Here is a 25,667-nt window from a genome sequence, read left to right as displayed (position 1 = left end):
ACATACAGATGCAACGATAATCGTAATTCCTCAGCATTCAAAAAAATGTTTTCTTTGAAATACAAAGCATCTTGAGGGGACTTCAATTCAAATGAACGGTCAAGTTCAATATCCTGTTGTCCTCGTCCCGGTTTTTAAGGACCTTATCAAGAATGACTTTGCAATTTAGTATTTGCTGCAAAGGTTTTAATAGTGGGACATATTGAAAGGTATGTTTGTTTTTACAATCAAGTATGTAGGTAATTGGCACAACACTGAACTTTTGCTTGAAATATTGTCTACGTTGATGTGAAGTGCTAAGAGGGCCACCCTTTTCAATTGCTCTAGGAACTGAGGTAGATGAGCAAACTGCTGTGGCGATTTCAGCTATGACTGCCTCATCAACCTCAAGGCTGTGACGTTATATTTACATTGTTTTAATAAAAAAAAGGCTTGCTTTCTTCCTTGAAGCAATGTTACACGTCATATTAAGTCACAATCAGTGCTTTAAGTGGGCAACGTTTTTCTCTCTTTCTCTGCCCCACTCTCTCGGCATTGTTTTAATTCCTGCATGCATTTTAGCCGCGAAAAAAAACGGCCTCAAGATCTCCAAGGATATGGACGGGAAATATTGGACCGGACCTGACCCGACCCGCATTTATTATCTATTTCCCAATTCCTGCATGTATTTTCGCAGCGCAAAAAAAAAAAAAAAAAACGGCCGCAGGAGACAGGGACGGGAAATATCCAACCGGACCCGACCCGTCCGTACTGGATCCGGCCCGCGAGTGGGGTCAATGCTAACACTAGCCAGCCTTCCTGCTAACAGGGGCTTAGCTTATTATTCGATATAGAGTATGAAGCTAGACATAGCGTGGTTCACTCAAACTCCGAACCATTTCAAAAAGATTTAGCCATTTTACCTCGCAAACAGGTCCTTAAATCTTCTTTTTAATTCTCCCAACAACCAGATGAAGAGCTCTCCTTTAGGCCCAGCAGGGAGGAAAAGGAAAGATGGCGGTTCCAGTCGCGTTAACATGAATTCAGAGTGAGCAGAGCTTCAAATGAAACCTAATCATTTTATTTATTCTTAACATGAATTTATCTCGAAGATTGTTCACTCCCCAACAATATAATAGTTCTTTATGATTTATACATGTTTAGAGAAGGAACATGAACCAGTTATATTTTATACACTAAATATTTACTTAAACATTCAACAACCCCTCATTTCCTGTTTTTTTCAGTGTAGAGATGAAGTTTACCAACGCACAGAAGGGTGGGAAGGTGACCAAGTGCTCCTGTTTGTATCTTGTCCCCAAGTACAACCATTTTTCTTGCAAATAGTACGGAAGCTTCTCGATGATAGGTCTGATTCCCCTGGAGGTATCAAGGTATGATAGGCCTGCGAGATAGCCATCTTCCTTGGCGGCTTGTAACTCGGACAGCGGGTCGGCTAGATCCCTGAGTCTTTGCAGGTCCTTTGTTGTGACTTTGGGAAAATTCTCCAGTTTGTTGAACAGAACTTGTTCGCCGGCCTCTGGTGAGCCATATACTTCATCGAGACATCCCCATGCCACGTACAGTCCAGTAGCTGGATCCCTAATATCAACTCTTTATTTATTTTTTATTTCTTATTCTTCTCACCTGCTCCGCTGAGTCTTTCCCCAGGTGCTTCGTGAGGAGGTCGTGTTCCTCGGCGGCAGACAAATCTAGGTCGACAGTAGCATTTTGAAACGATGTTTTCCAGGCCCAGTAGTTCATTGGCTGTTCATCATATGCAGTGAGGCCCGAAGTAACCAGGCGGTTACGAGCGAGGTATCTGATGAGGTCTCCAGTGGGTGCACAGTGATCTTGGCTGGCTCCGTAGGATGTCCTGCAAGCGGACTGGAGGGCAGGAGATGGAGAATCCATTTTGTGAGCGTTCCTCACAGGGTGGAAGAGTTGGATGGTAGTTGAGAGGCTGGTTGCATCCTTGCTGTGGTGCTGCACCGTAGATCTGAAAGGGTTGAGGGTCATGACCTTGCACAATACTAGTAGACACGGCAGCTTGTGTTCGACTTGCATTAAGCGGCTGAGGTATTGGGTTAATGACGGTTGGGGATGTGGTGGATGACAGGTTGTTGAAGCGTTGTGGCTCTCTCTTTAAGCACATAAACCTTTGCTGGACAGGCTGGCCTGCTCTGACACGTAGGAGGCAACTCGCTGAACTTTGGTGGATTGGAGGACCAGGCTGTTAGCCTCGCTGCATACCTCAAAGCCCATGTCTTGTAGACCGGCCAAAAGAGTATTTGCCTCTGCTATAGCGGCGTCTTTTTCTTTTTCAGCATTTAATGCGTCGTAGATTGGCTTGGATACGGGCTTGCTCCACTTTCAGTTCAATTTCTTTTTAAGAATGTGCTGCTTGAGTTTGCGCTGCTTCAGCTTTTGCCTTGGCCATGATAATGGCAATGCTAATCTTTGAGCTGGACGATGTGTCAGATGAGCGACTGCTCCTCGAGCACACAGACTCTGACTGGTTATCTTTAACGAACAATACAGCTTAGCTATGTTAGCTTTGTAGCCAGTACAGCAATTAAACTCAGGCTAGAGTGCTGCTAGCAGCAGAAGACATGAAGCTAACTGGGAATAGCATTCACAAAACTGGCGTCATATTCGTTTTGACGACTTCATTACACTCCGGTGGATTTCACATTTGTACGGCGGCATAAAGAACACGTAAGGACGTTGCCTTGACAAAGGGAAAAGAAAAGCCACCAGCTCTGGAGCGGACAGCTGCCGGAGCTCCTGTATGTGTAGCCGATAATTGCGCGGCGACTTCCTGCTTCCGGTCGCTCGCCGACTCCGTGTTGCTGTGGCAACGCTATGTAAACAACTCGCGCTCGATCGCTGCGGCACCGCGGAAAACACACTCTCGCGCGGCAAAACACATAACATGGGTTCCTAGGCCAGTGTAGCAGATCTTACCAGTTACTCAATTACAAGCTGTATTTATTTTGGCAAAATAAGGCATGAACTCTGTCCTGTGACATCAATTGATGATCAATTTAAAAACATTTAGCTCATTCATTGACAAGACAATTGGAGCTAAAGTCTGTCTTCATCAAAAACCCCTCTCAATATTTCCCCATTAAAAAGACTGAAGCGTTTAAAGCAATCAAACTACACAGACAGCAAATCAATTAAATAGAAATAACTCAACTGAGGGTTTTAATTAAGAACCCATGGTGCCATAATATTTCAGGCTAGTCTCAAAAATATAACTTAATGTTCTTCATCCTATAATATAATATTGAAATCAATTAGTGCCTCATTAAAGGAAAAATAACAATGACGTATTTATTTGCAATTTAGTGTATTTATTTATAAATGTCAATGGGATTGCAATATTTTCCAGAGGACATACTTGGGTCACCGCATGCTCAGTACAGAGGCACTCCTCATGGCAGCACAAGAGCAGGCACTTCGTAAAAGATTGATAGAGGTCAGGGATTACCACATGAGTTGGGACCCCAGGTGCTGGTTGTACCCCTGAGATGTTCTTCCTCATTTTTGATTAGCTCTAGTGGTGCAGAAGACTTCCTTCTTTTCTTAACCATTCAGAGTGGTTTTTCTAGTTACCTTTTAAGGGACCGGATATTTTTCTGCTTTCTGCTTTCTGCTTCTTTAGACTCATGGAAAAATTATCATCTCACGCCTGCTCACATCTAAAAAAATTTTTTTTGGAGTTTGAAGTCGCAGCCTAGTCTCAGACTGAGATTTTATGTTGGAGAGTTGACACTTGCAACCTGGGCTGTCCACCATTCGCTCCTCATTCTGGACGGTCCATATAGATTGGGACATCCTTCGCGTTCATCCATTCTGCCAACAAATACCGTCTCTGCTGCCAATATCGCTCTGGCAATTGTTTGTCAACCAGATTTCCTGTTTCTGGTTTTGTTGTAGCTCATTCATAGGTTATTGATTGCGTTATGTCACCATAAAGACTGAAAGACTTGCGACAATATCAGACACATTTGATATTGTTGTAAGCCCAAAACTAGGAAAAGACTTATCTCAAACGGCTCAGATTAACACTTTATACTTAACGATCAAGATGACGGAAGCGTTCCGCAAGTCCAGTAAAACCCCTAAAATTTCCTTCTGACTTTAAGTTTTTCGTCTCTGAATTTGGAAATCTTATGGCGTAAGCCCAGCATTAGCTGCACAGGCAAACACAGAATAAGTGACAATGAGCCAAACTTCCTGCTAACCATAACTCACTCCAAAACATACAAGAAATAACCACTACAGCATTATTGTCCATTCTCAACCCAATGGGATTCACATCCTTACAGTTTATGTGGGATTCGACTCTCATTGCATTTCTTCAGATACATGCTCGAAGATCTCAGACTTTTTCCAACAAACCCAGTGTTGCCAACTCCTCAGTAAGAAAAGTAGCTATTGGCTGTCCTAAAAGTTGCTAGAAGTCGCTAAATGACGTCATCGCCTCGTTTGCATAATTGGCCAAATTTTAATGGGCGCTGTAAGGGAGAGGAACAATGTCGTGGAAGAGACAAAAAATGAGTAAAAAAAAACAACCCCAAATATGTTTGGAAGTACAAATGAACTTTCTTCTGTCGATTCTTTTTTTTTTTTTTAATGTCACAATACCAACCCATCTCCTTCATCAATTGAGACGATTTGGCAGAGTTACTGAGGTTTTTTTTTAATTTGTTGGTTGTTTTTGTTTTTTCTTAAGTTTTTTTTAATGTTGTTTGGTTTTAAACAACAACAAATAACAGTAAAACATTACCATTTTAACTAAAACATTTTAAACAGTTTGAGCAATCTAAATCTAAATGAAAATGAAAATCAACCAGCGGCGGCTTCGCGCATGCGCGATTCATTTGCAGTCTGGATGCGGAAGGGCGCACACGTCTCCTCTGACTGCAGCTGGGAGGGACTGCTGTAACGCGCGAGGGCTTGGCCGCCTGTGAGTGCTGTGGGACGGGGGAGAGGCTCATGGTAACACACGCTGCTCGTTGAGAAGAGTAGGTGATACGTGCTTTAACGTCAGAGTCTCCAAAAGTCTCCAATGACAGCACTAAAAGTCGCTACATTTGTCGCTAGTCGCTTTTTTTGAAAATTAGAGGGAGAGGGATCTGAAAACTCGCTAAATGTAGTGACAAAGTCGTTAAATTGGCAACACTGAACAAACCTGCTATTTCCACAATATCGCCACCAGATGGGAGCGTCGCATCCTGAACCTCCCAACACAAATGTTGAATTGATGACATAATCTGCCAAACAACATTACAAAACAACATGAGGGACAGAACAGTCATGAAGCCTTTTAATCTATCATGTTACTCTTTTGAGTGGAAATTTACTGATTTCCCCATTCCTTGTTTTAGAGTGTCACAGTATTTTTTGTTTGTTTGTTGTTGTTGTTTGCCAGAGAAAGCACAACACCCTGCTCACCTTTTGGTACTGTCAGTAATTCTTCTTGGATGGGCAGTTTCTGGACATATACATTAGGTTGATATGGATCAAAGAGTCTGTCCAGTCCAAAGATCCTGGTTTCAATTTTCTCTTTAGATATGTCAACTTCATGTTCCAGATCCATTGTAATGTATACTTGAGCATTTCTTCCATGACAGAGGCCATGTGTTCCCTGAGTCTGCTGGTTAGGGTTATGAAAATTAATTTTTGATTTGTGCAGTTTCCAAGTGGCCCGGCATTCCAAGGGCCACAGTTAAGTCACATCCTCTGTAACACAGGTCCTTGTTAAATTCAACAGTGTTTTCTTCTTGTCATCTGCTCCTGGCATAGGGTGTTCTTTATCCCTCCATGTTCTTGTTAGTCAAATACAAATACTATTACCATCCCCTTGACTGTTTCTTGAAGGGTATAATTTCCTTTTGTCAGAGGAGTCATACTTTTCCTTGTTCCCTATGAGAGGTATAGATGAATATGGTAGGGTAAATACTACTCATTTCTATAATACTTGTTTCATCCAAGTAGCCAGCTCATCATTTATCTTCTGTGTCTGTCGGTGCACCTTGTAGCGTGTACATTCTTGTACAAATGCCACAGTCAAAACTGAGGTTAGGAAATCTATGGTGATCTCTCTTTATATGATCAAAGGGTTGAGTCAAAAGGAACCATGTAGTTTATTGCAACTTTCATACCCATTTAGCTGAGAATGCTGACCACACCGTGCTCTTCTTCCATGAAGCCTCTGATGGGGCTCTCTTCACCGTAGGTGTGGCTGTGAGAGTGAATGGCTGTCTGTCTATACTATATGTGTTGGCCCTGGGATGGACTGGTGACCTGTCCAGGGTGCATCCCACTTCTTGCCCGAAGGCAGCTGGGATAGGCTCCAGCCCCCTGTGACCCTTAACAGGATAAGCGGTTGAAAATGGATGGATGGATGCATGGATCTTTTTATATGCAGTGTATCTACATTATCAATCCAAATTGTCTGAAATGGACAAAGAGCATAAGATGAGTTTCAAAAAGTAAGTTTTTAGGGTTAGGGTTGCCAACTTTTGGAGAGATACACGGCACTTCCTTTTTTGACTAAAACATTGCTTTGTCTTTAACTTATACATTTTTGGGGGGTTATTAAAACTCTCCTGATAAATTTTAATCTACACTTTATCTACATTATATGTGCATTTTTTTGTCCAAAATGGACCAATAGTATATGAGGAGTACAAAAAAGTATTTTTTTAATGTTGCATTTTATTGACCAATTCACATGAAATTTGGTATTGAGTTTCAGGGAGAGATGATTGCGCCAAGTTTCATATTAATTGGACAAGCATGAATTTAATTACAACCTTTGCATTTTTTTTTTTTTTAGTTATCAAAACCTTTTCAGTAACTTTTGTTACAAATGTTATCTGAAAAGAACAAAACAGCCTTACAGGAATTTGAAAAATTACAGTTTTCATTTTGTGCAATTTTTTGCCACAGCACCCTCTCAACTGATTGCCACCAAATTCAGCACAAATATTTAAGGATTCATTTTTAATGTCTTGACCAATTGTCATGTTTATCTTATAACTGTTGTGAACTCTTCCTGTTTTGACTGCAAGACACAGAAGGAAAGTTGGTTATAACTTTTGAAGGGGTAAAGATATCAACATTCTTTAAAGTTTTAGCAAGGAGTGTCTACAGATCATATGTGCAAGGTTTTGTGCTTTGTGCTTGTTGGGTGTAGACCCTAGAATGAGTTTGAAAGATTAGATGACGTAGTTTTTATTTTTTACACTCAGTGTGGGGACATGAACAACTGAATGAAATTTGGTATTGATTGGACTTGTTACTGAGATGAATTATTTTCAGTTTGGTGCCACCTAGTGGTCAATTGCCACCAAATTTTGTACAAGGGTTTTTAGTTATGCACCTGGATTAATAAAATTTGGTGCTGATAGAATCCTCTGTTATGTATAAATATTGCACCACTTCCGGTTTATACTGTATAATGCAGGAAGTTGTTCCTCTATAACTTAGACATTTTTTTGTTGTATCAAAATTACTTTGGTCATTTTTTAATCAGAAGCTTCCATTGGTGATGAGGGCAAAGCAAGGCAATTTTATTTGTATAGCCCGTTTTCACAAACAGTTTGTCTCAAAGGGCTTCACATGGCATCATAACAACATCCTCTGCCCTTAGACCCTCACATCGACTGAGGAAAAACTCCATAGAAAATCCTTTTAACAGGGAAAAATCTGAGTAACCTCAGGGTGAGCAACAGAGGAGGGATCCCTCACCCAGGACGGACAGACATGCAGTAGATGTTGTTGCAGACAAGAAAACAGTTTACAATACAAAATGTGGAAATCATGGAAATGTTAACAGTTGAAGAAGGAAGCTTCTGGAAGGGGAGGCAGGGAGAGCAAGCCAGCTTGTTGGGGGACTGGATGGCAGACTGGTTCATGGGAGGGGAGCGCAGGTCAGTGTAACAGCAGGGAAAACAGGGGGGGGGGGCGATGCAGGTGGCAGTTGGTGCAGAGAGATGGAGCTCCGGTGGATCTGTGTAGGGTTGGGATCCAGCAGACAAGTGGCTGACTTGGAGGAAGTAACTGCAGAAGTTAAGTCTGACAGGTTGATGGGGGAGAAGCTGTCCAAGTATGCACCAAGTCTGGGAGGTGCTTCTATGGGGACTGTAGTCTGTCCTTCATTACTGGCAATCTTTGTTCTAATATTCACAATCTTTTCAGTCAAGAAAGATAGGAAGTCGTTACTGCTGAGAGTTGGAAGGATGCATGGCTCAACAGCACTATTGTTCTTGGTTAGCCTGGCAACCGTGTTGAAGAGGAACCTGGGATTGTTATTATTCTTTTTTATGAAGGATGAGTAGTAAGTGCTTCCAGCATTACAGAGTTCTTTTTTATATATTAATAAACTATCCTTCCAGGCTTCACGGTCTTCCTCATGCTGGCTGGAATGTAGTGTCCTTTCCAGCTGTCTGGTCTTCTGTTTCAGAGCGCACAGGTTTGGGCTGTACCAGGGAGCTATTCTTTTGTGGTTGAAAACCTTCTTTTTCAGGGGAGCTACAGCATCATTGTATTTGTATCGTATCGTATTTTCACACCGAAGCATGTTAACTTTAGTTAATTACGACTGGCGAAGCCGGGTGTCATTCGCGCCGACATGTATTACAAGCGACTGTGTTTAACCTTATGTTTTGCCAGCAGTTTAAGATTAGCCTCAACGTCGCCCGCTCTGGCCCCTGGGATGCACTTTATGCTCGTTCCGGAGAACAGAGCTGCCAATGACTACTAATGTCGGCTTCACAACGGGGCTGCGAGTAACAGAGCCGACATATAGATTTTTACAGCGGGTGTATCGCTGAGTAGGGAAAACCGGTCGGAAACATGAAGGGATTGGTTGGCAAACATGGGCTTACTATGTCTAGGTGTCCCTCGTGATGTCACCCAGCGGGACTGGCTAGTTCCCGGCTGCTCGGGAGCTGCTAGCGGTGGCTACACTAGGTGGCTCTGCACCGGCTGAGGTGGACTGAGGACCTCCTGAATCTAAGGGACTAGCGCTGGCCTCCATGGTGCGGAGTCGGGACTCTAACTCACTTAGTCTCACCTCCAGGACTACAAACAAACTACACTTATTACACGTACCATTAACACTAAAGGAGGCAGAGGAGTAACTAAACATCTGACACATGGAGCAGGAGGTGGGGGGAGAGGCGGAAAGAGAGAGAGCAGCCATAGCTAATGTGCTAAGGTAAGCTAGCAGACTTATGGCAAATTCAACAAATTGAACAGGGAATTTCAGAGAAAAGTCTAGTCATCGAAAAAATTATTAGACCACTCTTGTTTTCTTCAATTTCTTGTCCATTCTAATGCCTGGTACCACTAAAGGTAGATTACATGAAGAACACAATGAATACAACAAAAAATGCAGCAGATTACATAATACTTTATGTCCTATTTGACATGCTTAAACTGCATTGTATTCCCAGGGTATATAAGAGGCCATTTCATGTCAAGAGCAGCACTGCACATGCAAAGGCCTGGAGTGGTTTCCTGCTTATATTCAAGCCGTAGCACAACTCAGAAGTTGTCAGCTCTCACATGGTGCCAAAAACAAAAGAATTATGTGAAGCCACAAAGGCAGTCAACTTGACACTGCTGGAAAGTGGCACGAGTGAGAGACAGGTAGCCAAAAAACTGAAGATCTCCAAGACAGCCGCTCATTACACCAAGAAAAAACAAGCCTAACATGGTACTACCGAATTGCTAGCTGGTCGAGGCAGGAAACGTCTTTCTACCCCACGAGATGATCGTGCACTCATCCGTTCCTGTGTCAGGAATCATCATCAGACCTCCAGGGACCTTAAAAATGAGTGGGCACTGTCGAGAAATGTTACTTGTTCGGCAAGGACAGTTCGAAACAGACTTCTGGAAGCTGGTCTGAAATCACACAGGGCACGGAAGAAGCCCTTCATCAACGAAAGGCAGCGGTTACTCTTTGCTGGGGCTCACAAGGATTGGACTGTGGATGATTGGGCTAAGGTTCTCTTAAGTGATGAATCCAATTTTGAGTTGATGCCCACTCCAGCCAACATACTGGTTAGGAGGAAGCCTGGGGAAGCCTACAAACCAGATTGTCTTGCCCCTACAGTAAAACATGGGAGTGGATCAGTGACGATCTGGGGTTGTTTCAGTATGGGTGGAACAGGGCAAATGCAATTGTGTGAAGGGCGAATGAACCAGGTCATGTACAGGGCTACTCTTGAAAACAGTCTTCTCCATCAGCTGATAAACTCTTTCCTGCCTCAAATGACTGGATTTTCCAACAAGACAATGCCCCTTGCCACATGGCAAGGTCAGTGAAAGCCTGGATGGAGAATCAGAACATTCGAACCATGCCTTGGCCTGCTCAATCACCGGATCTAAATCCAATGGAAAACCTGTGGAAAATCATCAAACTCAAAATGGAGAACCACAAGCCCAAAAACAAAGCAAATTTGTTTGAATTTGTGCAACAGGAATGGGCTGCTGTGACAGCACAACAATGTCAGAAGCAGGTGGAGAGCATGTGTAGGAATTTTTCAACAAGTCATCATTAATCAATCAGAAGGACCCACAGAGTATATATTGCGCTGTTCAAAATCTGGAGAGGACACCTTCCAGTTAGTTCAAAAGAATTTATTCAGATTAACAGGAAAGAATACAGAGCTCTGGAGATCGTCTTCCCCCATACTGGAGTCAGCATACGCAGATGCATCGTCCCTGCCGTTTGGGCAAGAAGTCCAACGATCTAACTATCTCTCCAGTTTTATGTGTTACAAGGAGGTGCTTACGTGATCGCTTCAGCGTGCAAGTGTGTATTTTTGATCTTCGTGTTATTTTAAAGAATCTTCTGTCTGACCGCGTGCCAGCACCATCTGTTCCCATCGTAGACTTCTTGTTGCATCTGTGAAGATCAAAACCTCTCTCCTGATCCACCACCTTGCTCTTATCTACTTCTGACTCCCAGTACTTCATCCTACCGTAGAAATTGTGTGGACTCTGTTCTGACTTAATTAGCTTGAGGGAGTGATGCTAGCCATGAGCTACACTCCTGCTATTCCCTGTTGTGACCTTTTCACCTGTGTCCACTCTTATACAGTCTGGTCTGTGCTTCACTGCCTTGTGTTTCCTGCACTCTATTTTAAGTAAATATATGTATAAATTTAACTGCAGTTTAAGCAAATATATATGTATGGCTTAATCTACAGTTAAAGCAAATATATGAATAAATTTATCTACACATGCCAAGATGCATGGCTGCAGTCATCAAGAACAATGGTTATGCAATCAAGTACTAACTCCTGTGTGTGTCATGTGACTAAAAGAGACTGGAAAGAAAACATGGAATGCCTAAAAGCACTATTTTTGGCAGTGCAATGCTATGGTTACTGATATAAGAATAAGTGATTTTGGTTATTATCAAGAAAACCATGGAAAAATGGCTAGATATCAGTTCTTAAACTCTTATGAGCTATTTTTGTTGTTATCATTGAATTTGTTCAAAAAAATATACCTTTAGTGGTACCAGGCATTAAAATGTACAAGAAATTGAAAAAAACAAGGGTGGTCTACTAATTTTTTCCGTGACCACCGAAACGTAGTATAGAGTGGTTAGCAGTACACTTGAGGGAAGGTTGAGAGAGTCTTCACACAACTCAACGATAGTATCACAGGCAGGAAATTATGTAACACCCTCACCAAGTCAGAGACATCAACATCAACTTCCATGTTAATCAGAAGTTACATGTAGTAGGAGTTTGAAAAGTAGGTTTTGTTATTTATTTATGGTTTTTTTTTGCAATTTTGTGGAAAAAGTGTGTAGGCCAAAATGGGCATGGCCTATCTCAGGCAATTTAGCTCGCTCCAGGTTGCATGTGGATGTAAGGTTTTTAATTTTGTGACATTGTACATCAGGGTTATGGGCGTAAATGATTATAGTGGTCCTAGTGGACCTAGTGGTCAGTACCTCCGGGCTCAGGCCCTAATTAGTGCTGCTAATGTGTTGGTCTGCCGTGCAAACATAATAGGGTCTTCGCCTGAAGTGCCTTCAGGCTCAGGCCCTAATAACAACTTTTGTGATTATAATAGTGGTGCATTTAAATATAAGTGAGCTTTAAAGACTCATGCCTCAGCAAGACATTGATGAATATTGCATTGTTCATACCTTTTTTGTAAACTTAGTTAGACTGAACATTATCTTTACAATGGCAGCTGTCTAAGTGCTCTCTTAAACCAAGAAAGCGTAACACATCAGTCTACCTCTCAGCTCTGGGTTAGCTTCTAAGACTTGGTTTTAAAGTACTTATCAAGCACTGAATGCTTTGAGGCAAAAATACATGTTTTGATATTTCCAGCGCATTTGAGTTTTAAATATAATATTATAAACATAGCACAAAAAGTTTGTGTTTAGTAGATTATTTCTTAGTGGTAACAGTCCTTCTCGGCAATGAATCTTATACCATTGGAGGGCTTGTTTATTTCCCTGTTAAATGGTGCCACATTTGTAGGGAACATGCATTTGTGGGTTGAGTAGCAGAGCTGAGTATGTGGGTTGTGCCTATGACAAATTTGCTAGTGCCAAACAGTTTATTTTGCTGTTGAGATTCTGCAACCAATGTCAATCCCATGTTTCCTATTTTGAACGTAAAGGTGCCCTGAGAGCATAGTCTCCACCTGAAGAGACCCTACAGGTGTGATCTGCAGCCAGACCCTCTTCTACTAACACTACTACCACTGTAGTAGACTCAAGTCAGCTACACCATAATCTTTATTAACAGATTTCGCATGTAAGTCCAGAATCTCTAGGCAAGGGAGAAAATGTTGGGACAATGGTTTCAGTTTTTCTGTTTGAGTAGCTTTAACCAATCATGTTTGAGCAGAGTGCAGAAGAGATTAATCGTCATTCAACTCTATGCAAATATTTCATGGAGCTTTACAGACTGAACTATGAGCAGTGGACAGAACGTGGAAGTCTTTGACAACACAACATAGTGTGTTTACAGCCTTATGTAATATGTAGAGTAATATTACATGATTTAATCACTGAAGTGCAATTTCATTCATGATTCCCTCAAATTCAGATTAATCAGAGCATTTCAGAGTGAGAAAACAAGCGCTGCGATAACCATAGTATCTTATTCCCATTACTGTCTGTATGGTCTTACTGACACTTGAGATATTATAATGTATTGACTATGCACTCACGATCCACTTATTCCTCTTTATCTAAATGTTTTGACATCAGTTGACTATCATTTCTCATTACTATCATTCCTCATGCAGTTTTTCACTCCTTCAGAGCTGACAGCCCTGATTTAGTTATATCAAGAAACAGACTGAACTGTAAATGCAAATGCCAGGTGCTGACTAAAGTCAGCTATCTACATATAGCTTACTGTATTTTATCTATCTTTAAATCAATAACTTTATTGTGAGTTGCTGAATTTTTGAGATATCAACAGTTTTATCTCAAATATACTAGAACTGGATTTCATTTAGTGCTCAAAATGAAAAAAAATACTTCTTTGATCATTATTGATAATTTGTTGTTAATAACTGTTGATAATTTGAAAAAAAATAGCAGTAATGTTCTTAATGGGTCTCTTTTCCAGTCTAACAGGAAGTGGCTCTGTTACTGTGGAGTCTGTTCAGAGGCACAGTAGTGGTCGCAATGGGAACAATGATGATGGTCAGACAGACTTTTCCCTAATAGCCATTGACCTGCCGGGACTGAGACTGCACCTCTCCAGTGTTATTGCCAGCAACAAGGACCAATGGAAAGAACTGTCTTTGCATGGTATAGTTGTTCTCTCTCGCTCTCTCTCCCTCTCCCTCACACACACACATGTACATAACCTGAGATGAACTTCAACCTTAAATCCAAGTCTTCAACTAAACTTTGTGCCTTGCCTTGTGAATGTGTCGTAAGGTCAATTTGACATCTACTGTCAAATTAGGGCCATTGGTACGTGTATACAGTTGCATACCCCACTCCCTCCCCTAAAGCATAGCCTGATGCACATCTCCCCAAAAATGTATCTACATGTTGCAGCAACTCAGACCACAACAGCTGTGACTAGCTCTCTTCCTGGCATACATGTCCCTGCATTTCCACAAGGTCTTTTATATACCATTTTCTGACCTCTTATGTTACGTCCCCTCTTACGTGTTATATGAAATTTGGCAAATATAACTCCAAAATGATTGGCTCTGTTTCAGTCACCAGTGTCTGAAGTACACTAAGAAACTCAACACAGTGGCATAAAAGCCCCATTAGCTTGCCACGCCTAGCTTGTTGCAGTTTAGCAGCCTCTAAAGGATGGCGAGTCTGCAGCATTAATGTCGCTATGTAATTGTACAGATGTAGCCAATTAAAAGCTCCCCTACCAGCTGAAAGTCAGCAGCCTGCCTGTCACTTTCCAGTCAGTTTCCTGCCATTTACCAGCCACCCCCCACTTTTTAGCCGTTGATTATGTTCCATTGTAAACAGGCCCACTACTTCAATTGCAGGGTTGCCATAAGATGGCACTTAATCCACAAAAAGAGCTCAGCTGTTACTTGCTGCAGTATTTGCAGTATCAAGCCTTCCTGTTCCTGTTAGGAGTCGCTGGGGGGCTGGAGCCTGTCCCAGCAGCCTTTGGGCGAGAGGCGGGGCACACTCTGGATGTATCACCAGTCCATCGCAGGGCTCGTTGTGGCTGACCAGGACTATACACGAGACCTGCTCTGACAGTATCAGTCAGAATGAAGTCTTCCCTTGCCGCTCAACACCTGCTATCATAGGTTGCAGATTGCTAGCAGGAACTTGAAATATATGTACTATTGTGGGTTGCAAAATGCTAGCTGGGACCTGAAATGTATGTTCTGTATTTGAATGAAGTAAGTCAATGAGTCACATTTTATCGTTAAACTAAACATGTAGGCACCACCAGATTATGAGAAACACATTTCCACCTTAAAGTTTGTGGCTGATCTTTTTAATTATACATAGATAGTTTTTATATTCTGATTTCATCAGTGGATAACTTTTTGGTCCCAACTATAACCAATATGGAGTGAATTGTGTGAAAAAGTGATTCAACAATACTTTTTTTATTTGCATCATGTCTTTTTTTAATTGCATCCTACGTTTTATTTGCATCGTTGCATTTTTCTTCCACCACTCACTCAACTTCTCTGTCTGCCATACTTGTGGCCTGTCAGTGATGTACTTCCTCCCATCTCTCTCACAGTTGGATAATAGATTCACAATCTCAATTAAACAGGATTTGAAAATAGAGCAAATTGCCCAACCCTAGTTTGAGTATTTTTATGGGCTTCTGCATAATGCACATATGTTTTAGCATGCAGCAAGGCCAGCATGACAGTGTTTCACAGCACTAGGTAAAGCTTAGCTCAATCTCTTTTAGCAACCTCTCATACAGCTTGTTCATTGATCATTGAATCCTCTAGCTCTTCAAAATCAAATATCCTAGCCCTGAGCTTTCAGTCTGTCAAAAAGCATCAAATTCTAATCACCAGGTTGCTGAGTGCACAAACCTTTCATTTTTCTTTTATGAGCTGTGTTCATCAAACACCTGCCCAACTATGTCAAACCTCTGCACTGGCATAGGCTAATGTGTTGAAAATCCCAACCACCTGGGGTCCCATGACAATCAGAAGCTGTGCAGTCTTCAAATTCAACACTATCTCTGTTCCCCATCATTCCTCCTTTGAATGGTTAGTCATGCAATGCACTCAGTAAGTCAGAGATAACAGGTCTTGTTAATCTGAAATGAGCTTCCTCATTGTCTGACAAAGTCACACAAGGCTACCCTGTGACTCTCTTGATGCATACACTGTTTGGTGATTAACTGATAAAAATGATGTTGGCAATGAATCAGATTTTAACCCAAATTTTTAGCCACAATGAACACTTTTCTTCTTTCCCATTATTTCATAATGCATTGAAGACGAGTATTTAAACAAATATACATGACAGAAACCTCAGTCAAATTCAACCCAAAGAATTATTGTATTTACCCAAAAAAGTTTTAATATATTATATTATACAAAAAGAAGGGTAAATGTTGAATAAAACAATCTTAAGCTGCTGCAAACCTGTTTAAAGTATCAATTAAAATGGTTACTCCAATGGTGAAAGCATTAAGATGGCATCTTTCTCTTGCTGGTTTTAAATGGGTCTGCGTAGTTGAGAGCCAACATTTGCATCCAACTGATGAGATAGAATGCTGATAATATTTAAGTATGCTTACTTGTATCAAAAGAATACCATATGATTACTTTCTATTAACATAAGAATGCTGCATGTTCTAGCAGCCTGTCGCCATTAATCATGATCTTGTCATTTGCATAGCCTCTGAGGCTACATGGGAAACTAACTTTTTTGTTTTTAAGTAGCTATCCCTAATACAGGAAACCAACTTTGTATTCCTGGATTAGAAAATCTGAGTAAACAACTTAAAATTTAAATGACATGCTTTGTACCATCAATTCTATTCATTGTCATATGATGTGTGACACACATGTTCCATTAAACAGAGCACAGCAGGAGGGTTACACTTGCATCCATGCGCTCTGTATGTCAGTTAGAAAATGTTTGATGTGGGAGCAAGGCACTGTGCTATAGGCTACCCATGTGTTATAGGAGCCTTTCAGGGTTTGACAAATCAAGTCAAATATTCTTTGCCCTAGGTTTATGTTTACATAATGAAACACATGTACTAAGATATTAATACACATATAAATGCACTTAATCAGACATTTAGTTTCTTTAAATGCTTAAATGATTTTATTCTTGTGTGTGTGTGTCTGTCTGTCTGTCTGTCTGTGGGGGGGGTGGGTGCGTATGTGCATGTGTTGTATCATAACTAGAGATGGCAAATAAGGAGCAACAAGGAAAAGAAGGGCTGGCATCCACCATCAACTCAGACATGCAGTCACTTGATGAAGCCAGTCACAGTGTGCTTGATGGACACACCATTGATCATTCACAGGCCTTGGATGGCTTTCCACCTGAAGAAACACATGGCCCAAACTCACCCAACCAAAATCCAACAGATCATCTGACTTGGAATGGTAAGTGAATTACATCACATGCACCTATTTCATGAATTCTCAATGAACTGACATGTCGGTGTGGCAATCTTTGCAGGGGCAGGGCCAGGGGAGGAGAATGCTGGTGATGATGAAGAAGTACCTTAAAATGTCCGATGATCCTCCACGGTGATCTCACCACTGTATCTGAAAGTAGGAAAACACGATAATAAAAGACAGTGCAGTGACAGCTAGCGTTCATGATCCTCTGTTTAAAGACAACAGCTGACCCACTGGTCCCTCAGTGATCCTCAAAGGTCCACGGTGCCTAATGTTTACAACTAATCAAGAACAATTTTAGACTCACAGTTAATAAGATAACAATTTCATAGCAACTTCATAGTCCATATACGGTGATGATTCAATGTTTTTTGATTTCAATCAGAGGAATGATATGTGTTAATGTGGAAATGTCAAATATGTAATAAACAAAAAATGCATTCAGTTGGCAGCCAAAGAGCATGCACACACTAAAAAAAATTACCTGCAGGAATGGGTTATGGAGCTGCAAGGAAGTAAACAGCAACAAGTGTGTTATTTCCTTCTTGCCTGTTTGGCTTCCTACAGACTGATATTTTAATAATCTTAAAGTTTAGTGCGAGCTTCACAGTGCAGCATGGATCTAAAAACCTCTGTAAGACATCAGTACCACCTCCTAACCTACAGTTACAGTGTGCAAGTCAATTAGGCAGCATCAGCAGCATTTCCTGCCACATTACTGTTGGTTTATTTGTAGATGCACTTTGAACCTCTGTCACAGTGCGATGTAAGACCACCTTCTGGAAGCCACAACCATAGATATAGCAAAGTTTAATCATCTTATGTCTGAGACAGCCCAAATTTGCACATTAAATACTCAGCTTTCAAATGAGAAGGACCAGGGTTGGCCCTGGCACCTTTTCAAACTAGACAGTTCAAGGAATGTTTTTGAGGGGAATTACCTACTGTGGAGGTGGAACACAATGACTCTTCAAGGTGTTTTTATTTTGTTCTTTTGCATTTGCATTGCCAATATAATGTTGAAGTCATATAAGACAGCAATTTGTATACCAACATCATTTCTGTATGCAGCTACAAGATGAAGGATGCTGCAGTCAAACCTGTAGGATTGTTGTGCCGTGATAATAGAGGGAACAAAGTTTTGTTAAAATAATCGAATGGTAGCTGTGTACATGGCTATCATTTTACATGGCTTTTAATATGATGGTTGCTGGTGATCCACTGCATCATGCATTCCTCCTTAGCTTGAAAAGTACCAACATTAAAGTAGGTGGTAAAAGTCTCTCTAAAGTGCAGTTCTAAGAACTGAAAACAACTGTTATTGGCTCCTCCAATATGTACATGTACATGTACACAAAAAAGCATTCAAATGTTGGAACTTTGAAAAACAATTCCACTATTCCGGTACCAATAGAATATATGACAAGAGACACCTGCAGCTTTTTCAAATCACCCTGAGTCAGGCAAAAATGGTTCCAAGTGTGATAACCTTTCGAGAACTCAAGGTAAACAATATTTGCTGCAATATTTGTAATGCAAAATGTCAAATTAGCTAGTTTCTCTGGTCAGTTTGACATTTTTGGTACACATTTTTGGGAACACATGGTCAAACTGTAAAAATATCTTCATGATGCTGAAGTGTACCTGGTTTGATAACCAAAAGTCCCCCACAGGTAACATTAGCACACTTGCAGCTAGCTGGTGACAGCCTGGAGGTTTTTGGGCTGGGTTTGGAAGGGGATGTAGATGTAGGAGGGATTATTAAATTTCTGTGGATGTAATATGTGAATAAAAACAATGTTGAAATTTATTATTTTAACACATTCTTCATCTGAAAAATTAAATGTATATCAAAATAATTTTTATATTGGGTTCTGAAACTGAAAAGAACCCATCGCTAGTAAGGAGTGATTTCTGCTGTGCTCTGTTTTCTGATTTTAAATGCTCAAGCCTTCTGGTCAAACTACATAACCAGTAAAGAAACTGTTAATAGTTGCAGGGTGAATGATTTATTTTTGTTCAAGGTGTTGAAACAGCTAATGTAGTAGTGCAAGACAATGACTTTTAACACAGCACAAACTTTTAAACCCACCGACACTGATTGTTCAGTTTACTTGATTTTTTGTCAAACACTTCTGTTGTTAAAATACATTATTTCAAATATTTTATTTCAAAATCTACCTATTTTTAATCTCCCTGTAAATTATAATGATATTTTTAATTAGTATTTTCCAGTCAACTGCAGTTTAGGGCAACAAGCTAAGCCTTCTATATATATAAAAATAAGTGACAGAGTATTGTCACAGTGTTCAAAATATTTGGTGGAGGTCTAAATGTATTTATTTTTCTCTCATCCTCCAGATCTAACAACACTGCTGAAACAGGCGTGTGGATGTCAGCAACCAAATCTGAAGGATTGGATTTAAATCCCTCTTGTTACTAAACCATGTCTGTATAGTCTGTCTCACTGAGATGTGTAAGATGTGTCTGTCTCTCTGAGATGTGTAACATTAGGGAGGCTAACCGTATGTTTTTACAAGATATGTTTCCATTAATTCCTGTCTGTGACCATCCTCTCACTATGCCTTGTTTGTGTACTCTATTCTTCTCCAGAGAAGGATTTTGGCACTACAGTAATATAATAATCTGTACCTGTTGTGATGGCACGGATTCGGATGTGGCCAGAAAAATAAATATGTTTGACAGTGTAAACCCACAGAGAGCAAAGAAGTAAATGAAAGGAAATGGTAGATGTCAACATGTCAAATAGGCGATGCATAAATCACAATGTGGCACCTTAACATTCTTTCCCTTTATTTTTAAATTATTAATGATTTAAGAAAGTGAAACATCATACTCCCCACTGCTATTGTCCTCTGAAAAAAAATAACTGTGGCTTAACAGTCAGGCCAAAGAAAGCAGCTTGTCAAAAATACTAGAATTTTCTCTTAATCTGACAGGAGCACAGAGATCAGACAGCTGTTGTTTCTGTACATATTTGTCCAACTATTTTGCTGTCACTTCACTTGACTGTGAATAAAAACATCATCTTGGTGACCAGGGTACCAGAACACCAGTTTCTAAAGCAAAGGCCATAAGCTGATAGATGGAGCCAGTGGCAAACAGTAAAAACTGCTTGATTCATCTGACTCTGAATACTGTTAAAGCAATGTGTGCTATAGTCATTGCGTACTCTTTGGCTTTGTGTGTGTGCGTGCATTGTGTGTGTGTGTGTGTGCCCACTTGCAAGAGAGAGGGGGAAAGATTCTGAGTGTGAATGTGCACTGTACAGCTGTTTTCTGTATTATTAAACATTCTTAACTCCAGTCTTCTATTAGCATTATTTTTTTCCAAATCCTGTACCTTGCATCCTGTTATTATGTTTAGAAATGTAATGAAAAACATAAATACATTGAAAATAAAAATTTAAAAGATGAAACCTTGTAGGATCATACAATACAATGATCACAGCCCAGACAGGGCTCCCACAACAAATGCAGAGCAGTAAAACAACCAAACACAAGACTGATGATGAGAAAGAGCAGCAGGTATTTATTGTGTGAGAGGTAGATGGATATTCTTGTTTCTCGAACAGGAAAAACAATTTGTCATTAGTGGCACATACTTGACACGTTGTGTCAAATTAGGAAAGGATGTTCAGCACAAATTTGTAAGCTTTCTTATACAAGACTTGTTCAGCAAAGTTTCAAGTATTTAGTATATGAGAACTGGCAGTGGACCCCGATAGCATCTAGCTTCACCAAGGTCTGTTTAATTTTTCCAGAAAAACCAACTACAATTACTAGTGTTATTTTAATTTTGAATTTACAGATCATGAACCCACTTTTTTTCTCTCTTACACAAATATACACACTGGCCCTATATTTCAGACAAACATAAGAGGACTGCAGCTTATTCTTCAGACTATTGCACAATGAAACAATGTATTAATGCAAAAAGTCACATCTTGCCAACTGATAAATTTGCCTAATGTCAAATTACATTTTCTCTTACAATCAATGTATGACAGAAAAATTTAATAATGTCAGAAAGAAGAGAGGGGCTTCATTATAACATAGTTTTTGTTTTCCTTTTTAAGGAATATTAAGTACATTTTTCTTATTTCCCTTATGAGAGTCTAAAATATGTATATTTTCCATGCAATAAATGAAAATATCTGAAAATATATTCCAAGGTTGAGATCTGGTCAGGTTTAAGCACAAAAAGAACTCATTTAAAGGGGAAAATCATGCTTTGTGTTTGCTCACTTATCAAGATTACGTTGGAATTCATGTTACTAATTCCTTTAAGTTAGCAACCTTCATAATGATGGTTCCAATAATAATGACATTAATAGCCATTTAGTCTCACTTCATTCTCTGGGCCTCAGCCAGCACCCTCCCTGATATTTAGGATACCACATTGCTGTAGGTTTACTTAAGGAGGGACAGTGCAAATTAATATGTAATAGATTTTAATTTTAGATAAAGAAGTTCTATGTGAGCTCTGAAACTGTGGCGGTCATAAATCAAACAATGTGTAGAAACACAGGAGTGTGTGGTTGGGACTTGGCAAGAGCGGTCGCAGTCCTCCTCTCTCCTCTTCATCTTTTTTTTAACCTGTCCTGTTCAGCAGCTGGGGCAAGCAGCATCGATGTTTCTGGTGCCTTGCTGTACTGAAGCAGTTTTATTCTGCAAAGGAGGAATCTGATAAACTCCTCCTATCACCATTTGTGCTTAATTTTATTAGGAATGGTATTGGTTCGGGAGTTTGCATGTTCTCCCCGTGCCTGTGTGGGTTCTCTCCGGGTACTCCGGCTTCCTCCCACCGTCCAAAGACATGCAATTTGGGGACTAGGCTGATTGATACTCTCAATTGACCGTAGGTATGAATGTGAGTGTGAATGGTTGTTCGTCTCTGTATGTTGGCCCTGCGATGGACTGGCGACCTGTCCAGGGTGAACCCCGCCTCTCGCCCGTAGATGCTGGGATAGGCTCCAGCCCCCCCGCGACCCTTACTAGTAAGGAATAAGCGGAAGACGACGATGGATGGATGGTATTGGTTCGTTGATAAAGCTACCAGACTGAGGCTCAGGAGTGGATAGGAAGAGGGAACAGGGACAGGATAGGGAAGACAAGGGGGGGGGGGGACAAAAACAACAACAACAATAGTAGAAAAAAACAAGAACCAAACAAACAAACAAAAAAGTCACAACAATAACAACAGAGAGAAAAAAAAAAAGAAAAAAACATTGAATGCAGAATTTCCAGTGCAGGCTTACCATTTTGTTTAATATAATTTTAAAATAAATGTCTGTGTGTGTGACTATGGATCAGTTGTGCACCGCATGCATGTATGTGTGTATACGGGTGTGTATGTGTGTGTGTGCTACGGTTTGTCTTGGATATTGTGGGTAGCTGACTGTAGCTGTAGCTGTCCAGGACATCACACCCCCAGGCCAGGATAGCAGGCAGGTCAGGACCAAGCCACCAGGGCACCCCGAAACCCCCAGAACACAGGGAGCCCCAGGCCACCCCTCCCCCCAGGAAACAGCCACAGGCCCAATCCATGCCAGGACCCGCGGGAAAGCATAGGCGCAGCAACCCCTTCCGGAAGCAACCCACAGAGAGTCGGGGCAGAGAGAGGACCCCGGTCCGGCCGGGCACCCCCCCCCCCCCACAGCACGAGCAGAGCCCAGGAGCATAGGGCCCCTCCGGCACGAGATCCGGCCAGAGCCCCCTGAGAGGTCCGCCAGCGGCAAGGCCGTCGCCCACCCACACCCCACACCTAGGTGGGGCAACTACAGCCCACCACAACGACCAGGCCCACCGCCCCTGTACAGAGCTACCCCCCCCCAACCCTCCATCCCCATCCCCTCCACCCATCCCCTGTTTTCCCTCTCCAGAGCATGCGGGCTTCAGGCTATAGGGCACCACCAGCCAGCCAGTCAGGACGCCCCAGTCCCCCGAGAGGCCCAGCCCGCCTGCCGGGGTGAGACGAAGGCACGCCCGTCTGAGACCGCCACCCCTGGACAAAACAATCATACCCTCATCTTCCTCCATACTGGGGCTGAGTATTCCATAGGTGCTGATACGGTCCAGGGAACCTTAGACCTAGTAAAACCGCCAGCAAGCAATCCACTGCACAACGGAGCAAGAGCACCGGCCAGGCTCCCAGGCCTGCAATGGTGCAGTTAGCAAAGGAGGCAGCACTGGACCCACTCCCCACCCCAGCTGCCCCCCCCCCCCATCCCAACATGGGTGCGGGATGTGTGTTGTGCGTGGGAATGTAGATGTGATGATGTAGATGACTAGAATGTAATTAAAATTGGGGGAGGCACCCAGGGCATGGGAGCCCCACCGGTTGCAGACGGCAGAGTCTCCCAGTACATCCTCATGCACTCCCCCAGGCCCGAAATGTCTACGATGTGATTAAAATTGGGGGGTCCAGCCCCTCAAGGCCTAGTGTCACATGAGATGTGATGTGATGAGAGGGGCTGAGGAATGGGCCAGACCCGCAGGGTGCCAACTTCCAGACTGGCCCCGCTGACCACCCATCACATTCAAGCTGTATGACATGGTGCGTTATCCTGCTGGAAGTAGCCATCAGATGATGGGTACACTATGGTCATAAAGGGATGAACATGGTCAGCAACAATACTCAGGTAGGCTGTGGCGTTGCAATGATGCTCAATTGGTACTAAGGGGCCCAAGGTGTGCCAAGAAAATGTCCCCCACACCATTACGCCACCACCACCAGCCTGAACCATTGATACAAGGCAGGATGGATCCATGCTTTCATGTTGTTTATGCCAAATTCTGATCCTACCATCCGAATGTCACAGCAGAAATCGAGACTCATCAGTCCAGGCTACGTTTTTCCAATCTTCTGTTGTCCAATTTTGGTGAGCCTGTGCAAATTGTAGCCTCAGTTTTCTGTTCTTAGCTGACAAGGGTGGCACCCAGCGTGGTCTTCTGTTGCAGTAGCCCATCTGCCTCAAGGTTCGACGTGTTGTGCGCTCAGAGATGCTCTTCTGCATACCTTGGTTGTAACGAGTGGTTATTTGAGTTACTGTTGCCTTTCTTTCAGCTCGAACAAGTCTGGCCATTCTCCTCTGACCTCTGGCATCAACAAAGCATTTTCACCCACAGAACTGCCGCTCACTGGATATTTTCATCCATTCTCTGTAAACCCTAGAGATGGTTGAACGTGAAAATCCCAGTCGATCAGCAGTTTCTGAAATACTCAGACCAGCCCGTCTGACACCAACAACCATGCCACATTCAAAGTCACTTAAATCCCCTTTCTTCCCCATTCTGATGCTCGGTTTGAACTGCAGCAGATCATCTTGACCATGTCTACATGCCTAAATGCATTGAGTTGCTGCCATGTGATTGGCTGGCTAGTAATTTGCGTTAACGAGCAGTTGGACAGGTGTGCCTAATAAAGTGGCCAGTGAGTGTATGTCTTCCTTCGGTACGATGGGGGGGGGGGGGCAGTATGACAATGAGTCTGACCAAATGTCACCCAATGAACACAGAAAGGGGAACATAGAGTTGTATATACTGAATTGGGTGGATGCGAACAAATGAGTGATCGCCTTTGACTGTGGAAGTAAATTATGTGTAAAGAATGAGCTAATTATAAGCTTTGCAGGGCTCACCCAGATAGATACAAGTGCTAAAGACATAAAAAGAGGTCACAAAGCTAGATTGCTTGCAGTTCTTTTATGCAAACAATTATGAAGGGGTTGAGATGGATCAGGACTACCAATGTATAAAACTTAACACTTGATACATAAATGTGTAACGAGTTAAAATATGCCAATGAAATATGAAAAAAAATATTGGTCATAATGTAGATAAGACCTCTCAGACCACACCAACTCCTCCTCTTTTAGCCTAGCCACTGACTCAAAAGGCCAATACAAGTGCACTTCACTATGTCACCAATATGAAAAGCCTGGCACAGAAGGGAAGAGCCCTTAACGTTAGAAACAGCAGGCTGCAAGCAGGATATGTACTCAGGTGGACAGTCATTGAGAAAGAACTTAGTTTTTCTTCTCGTTCAGTTCTAATGAAATTAAATTCCTCAGGAAACAAATTATTTGTCTACTGAAAAGCATTTTGGCATTGACCTTCTGTATAATCCATATGAACTGCTCAGTAATTGCTCAGTGAGTGACTGTATGTTGGATGATTACACACTGTGCTGCACTACAAATATGTTGTAATGGGTAATATTTTGTGGAAGACCCCAAGGTGCAGACAGACATGCAGAAACAGTCAGCAAAATGAAAAAGGTGATCTGGTTTATTACATTTACAAGGTAAACTAATGTACTTTTATTCTATGTTCAGTGAGGCAAGGAGTTAGGCAAGGGCAGAGGGGAGGAATAGTAGGTTGAGGACATGGTACGTCTGAGGTAGGAGTCCAGGGGATCAGAGGGTGAGAGGGAGTCTCCAGGTTGGAGGCAGGAAGGGCAGGAACAGGGGTTCCTGAGTCTTGAGCGGAGTGGGTCTAGGAATGGGATGATGAATTGGTTGTCGAGACTCACAACTGGAG

The 25,667-nt window shown here is 41.8% G+C and overlaps 1 protein-coding gene across 6 annotated transcripts in view; it reads left to right on the top strand.

The window, feature by feature from the left end:
• The window catches only part of pde1a (phosphodiesterase 1A, calmodulin-dependent), a 111,920-nt gene extending 91,449 nt beyond the window's left edge, over nt 1-20,471 (top strand). For 4 of the 6 annotated variants that reach the window (XM_086220808.1, XM_086220810.1, XM_086220809.1 and 1 more), the window contains 4 exons: nt 13,620-13,804; nt 16,882-17,085; nt 17,162-17,256; nt 19,465-20,471. In XM_086220808.1, the coding sequence (XP_086076934.1) occupies nt 13,620-13,804; nt 16,882-17,085; nt 17,162-17,211 (439 nt within the window). In that variant the 3' untranslated portion in view covers nt 17,212-17,256; nt 19,465-20,471. Of the gene's footprint in view, nt 1-13,619; nt 13,805-16,881; nt 17,086-17,161; nt 17,257-19,464 lie in introns of those variants that run through there. The other 2 variants (XM_086220811.1, XM_086220812.1) reach the window with 2 other exon arrangements.
• Nucleotides 20,472-25,667: the final 5,196 nt, after the last annotated feature.

This window comes from Aulostomus chinensis, chromosome 12, assembly GCF_037954235.1.
Source record: "Aulostomus chinensis isolate RoL2024-O1b breed Wild chromosome 12, RoL_Achi_v1.0, whole genome shotgun sequence".
Lineage (NCBI taxonomy): Eukaryota > Metazoa > Chordata > Actinopteri > Syngnathiformes > Aulostomidae > Aulostomus > Aulostomus chinensis.
The sequence above is the reverse complement of the archived record's forward strand: the minus strand, read 5'-3'. Positions and strand labels throughout refer to the sequence as shown.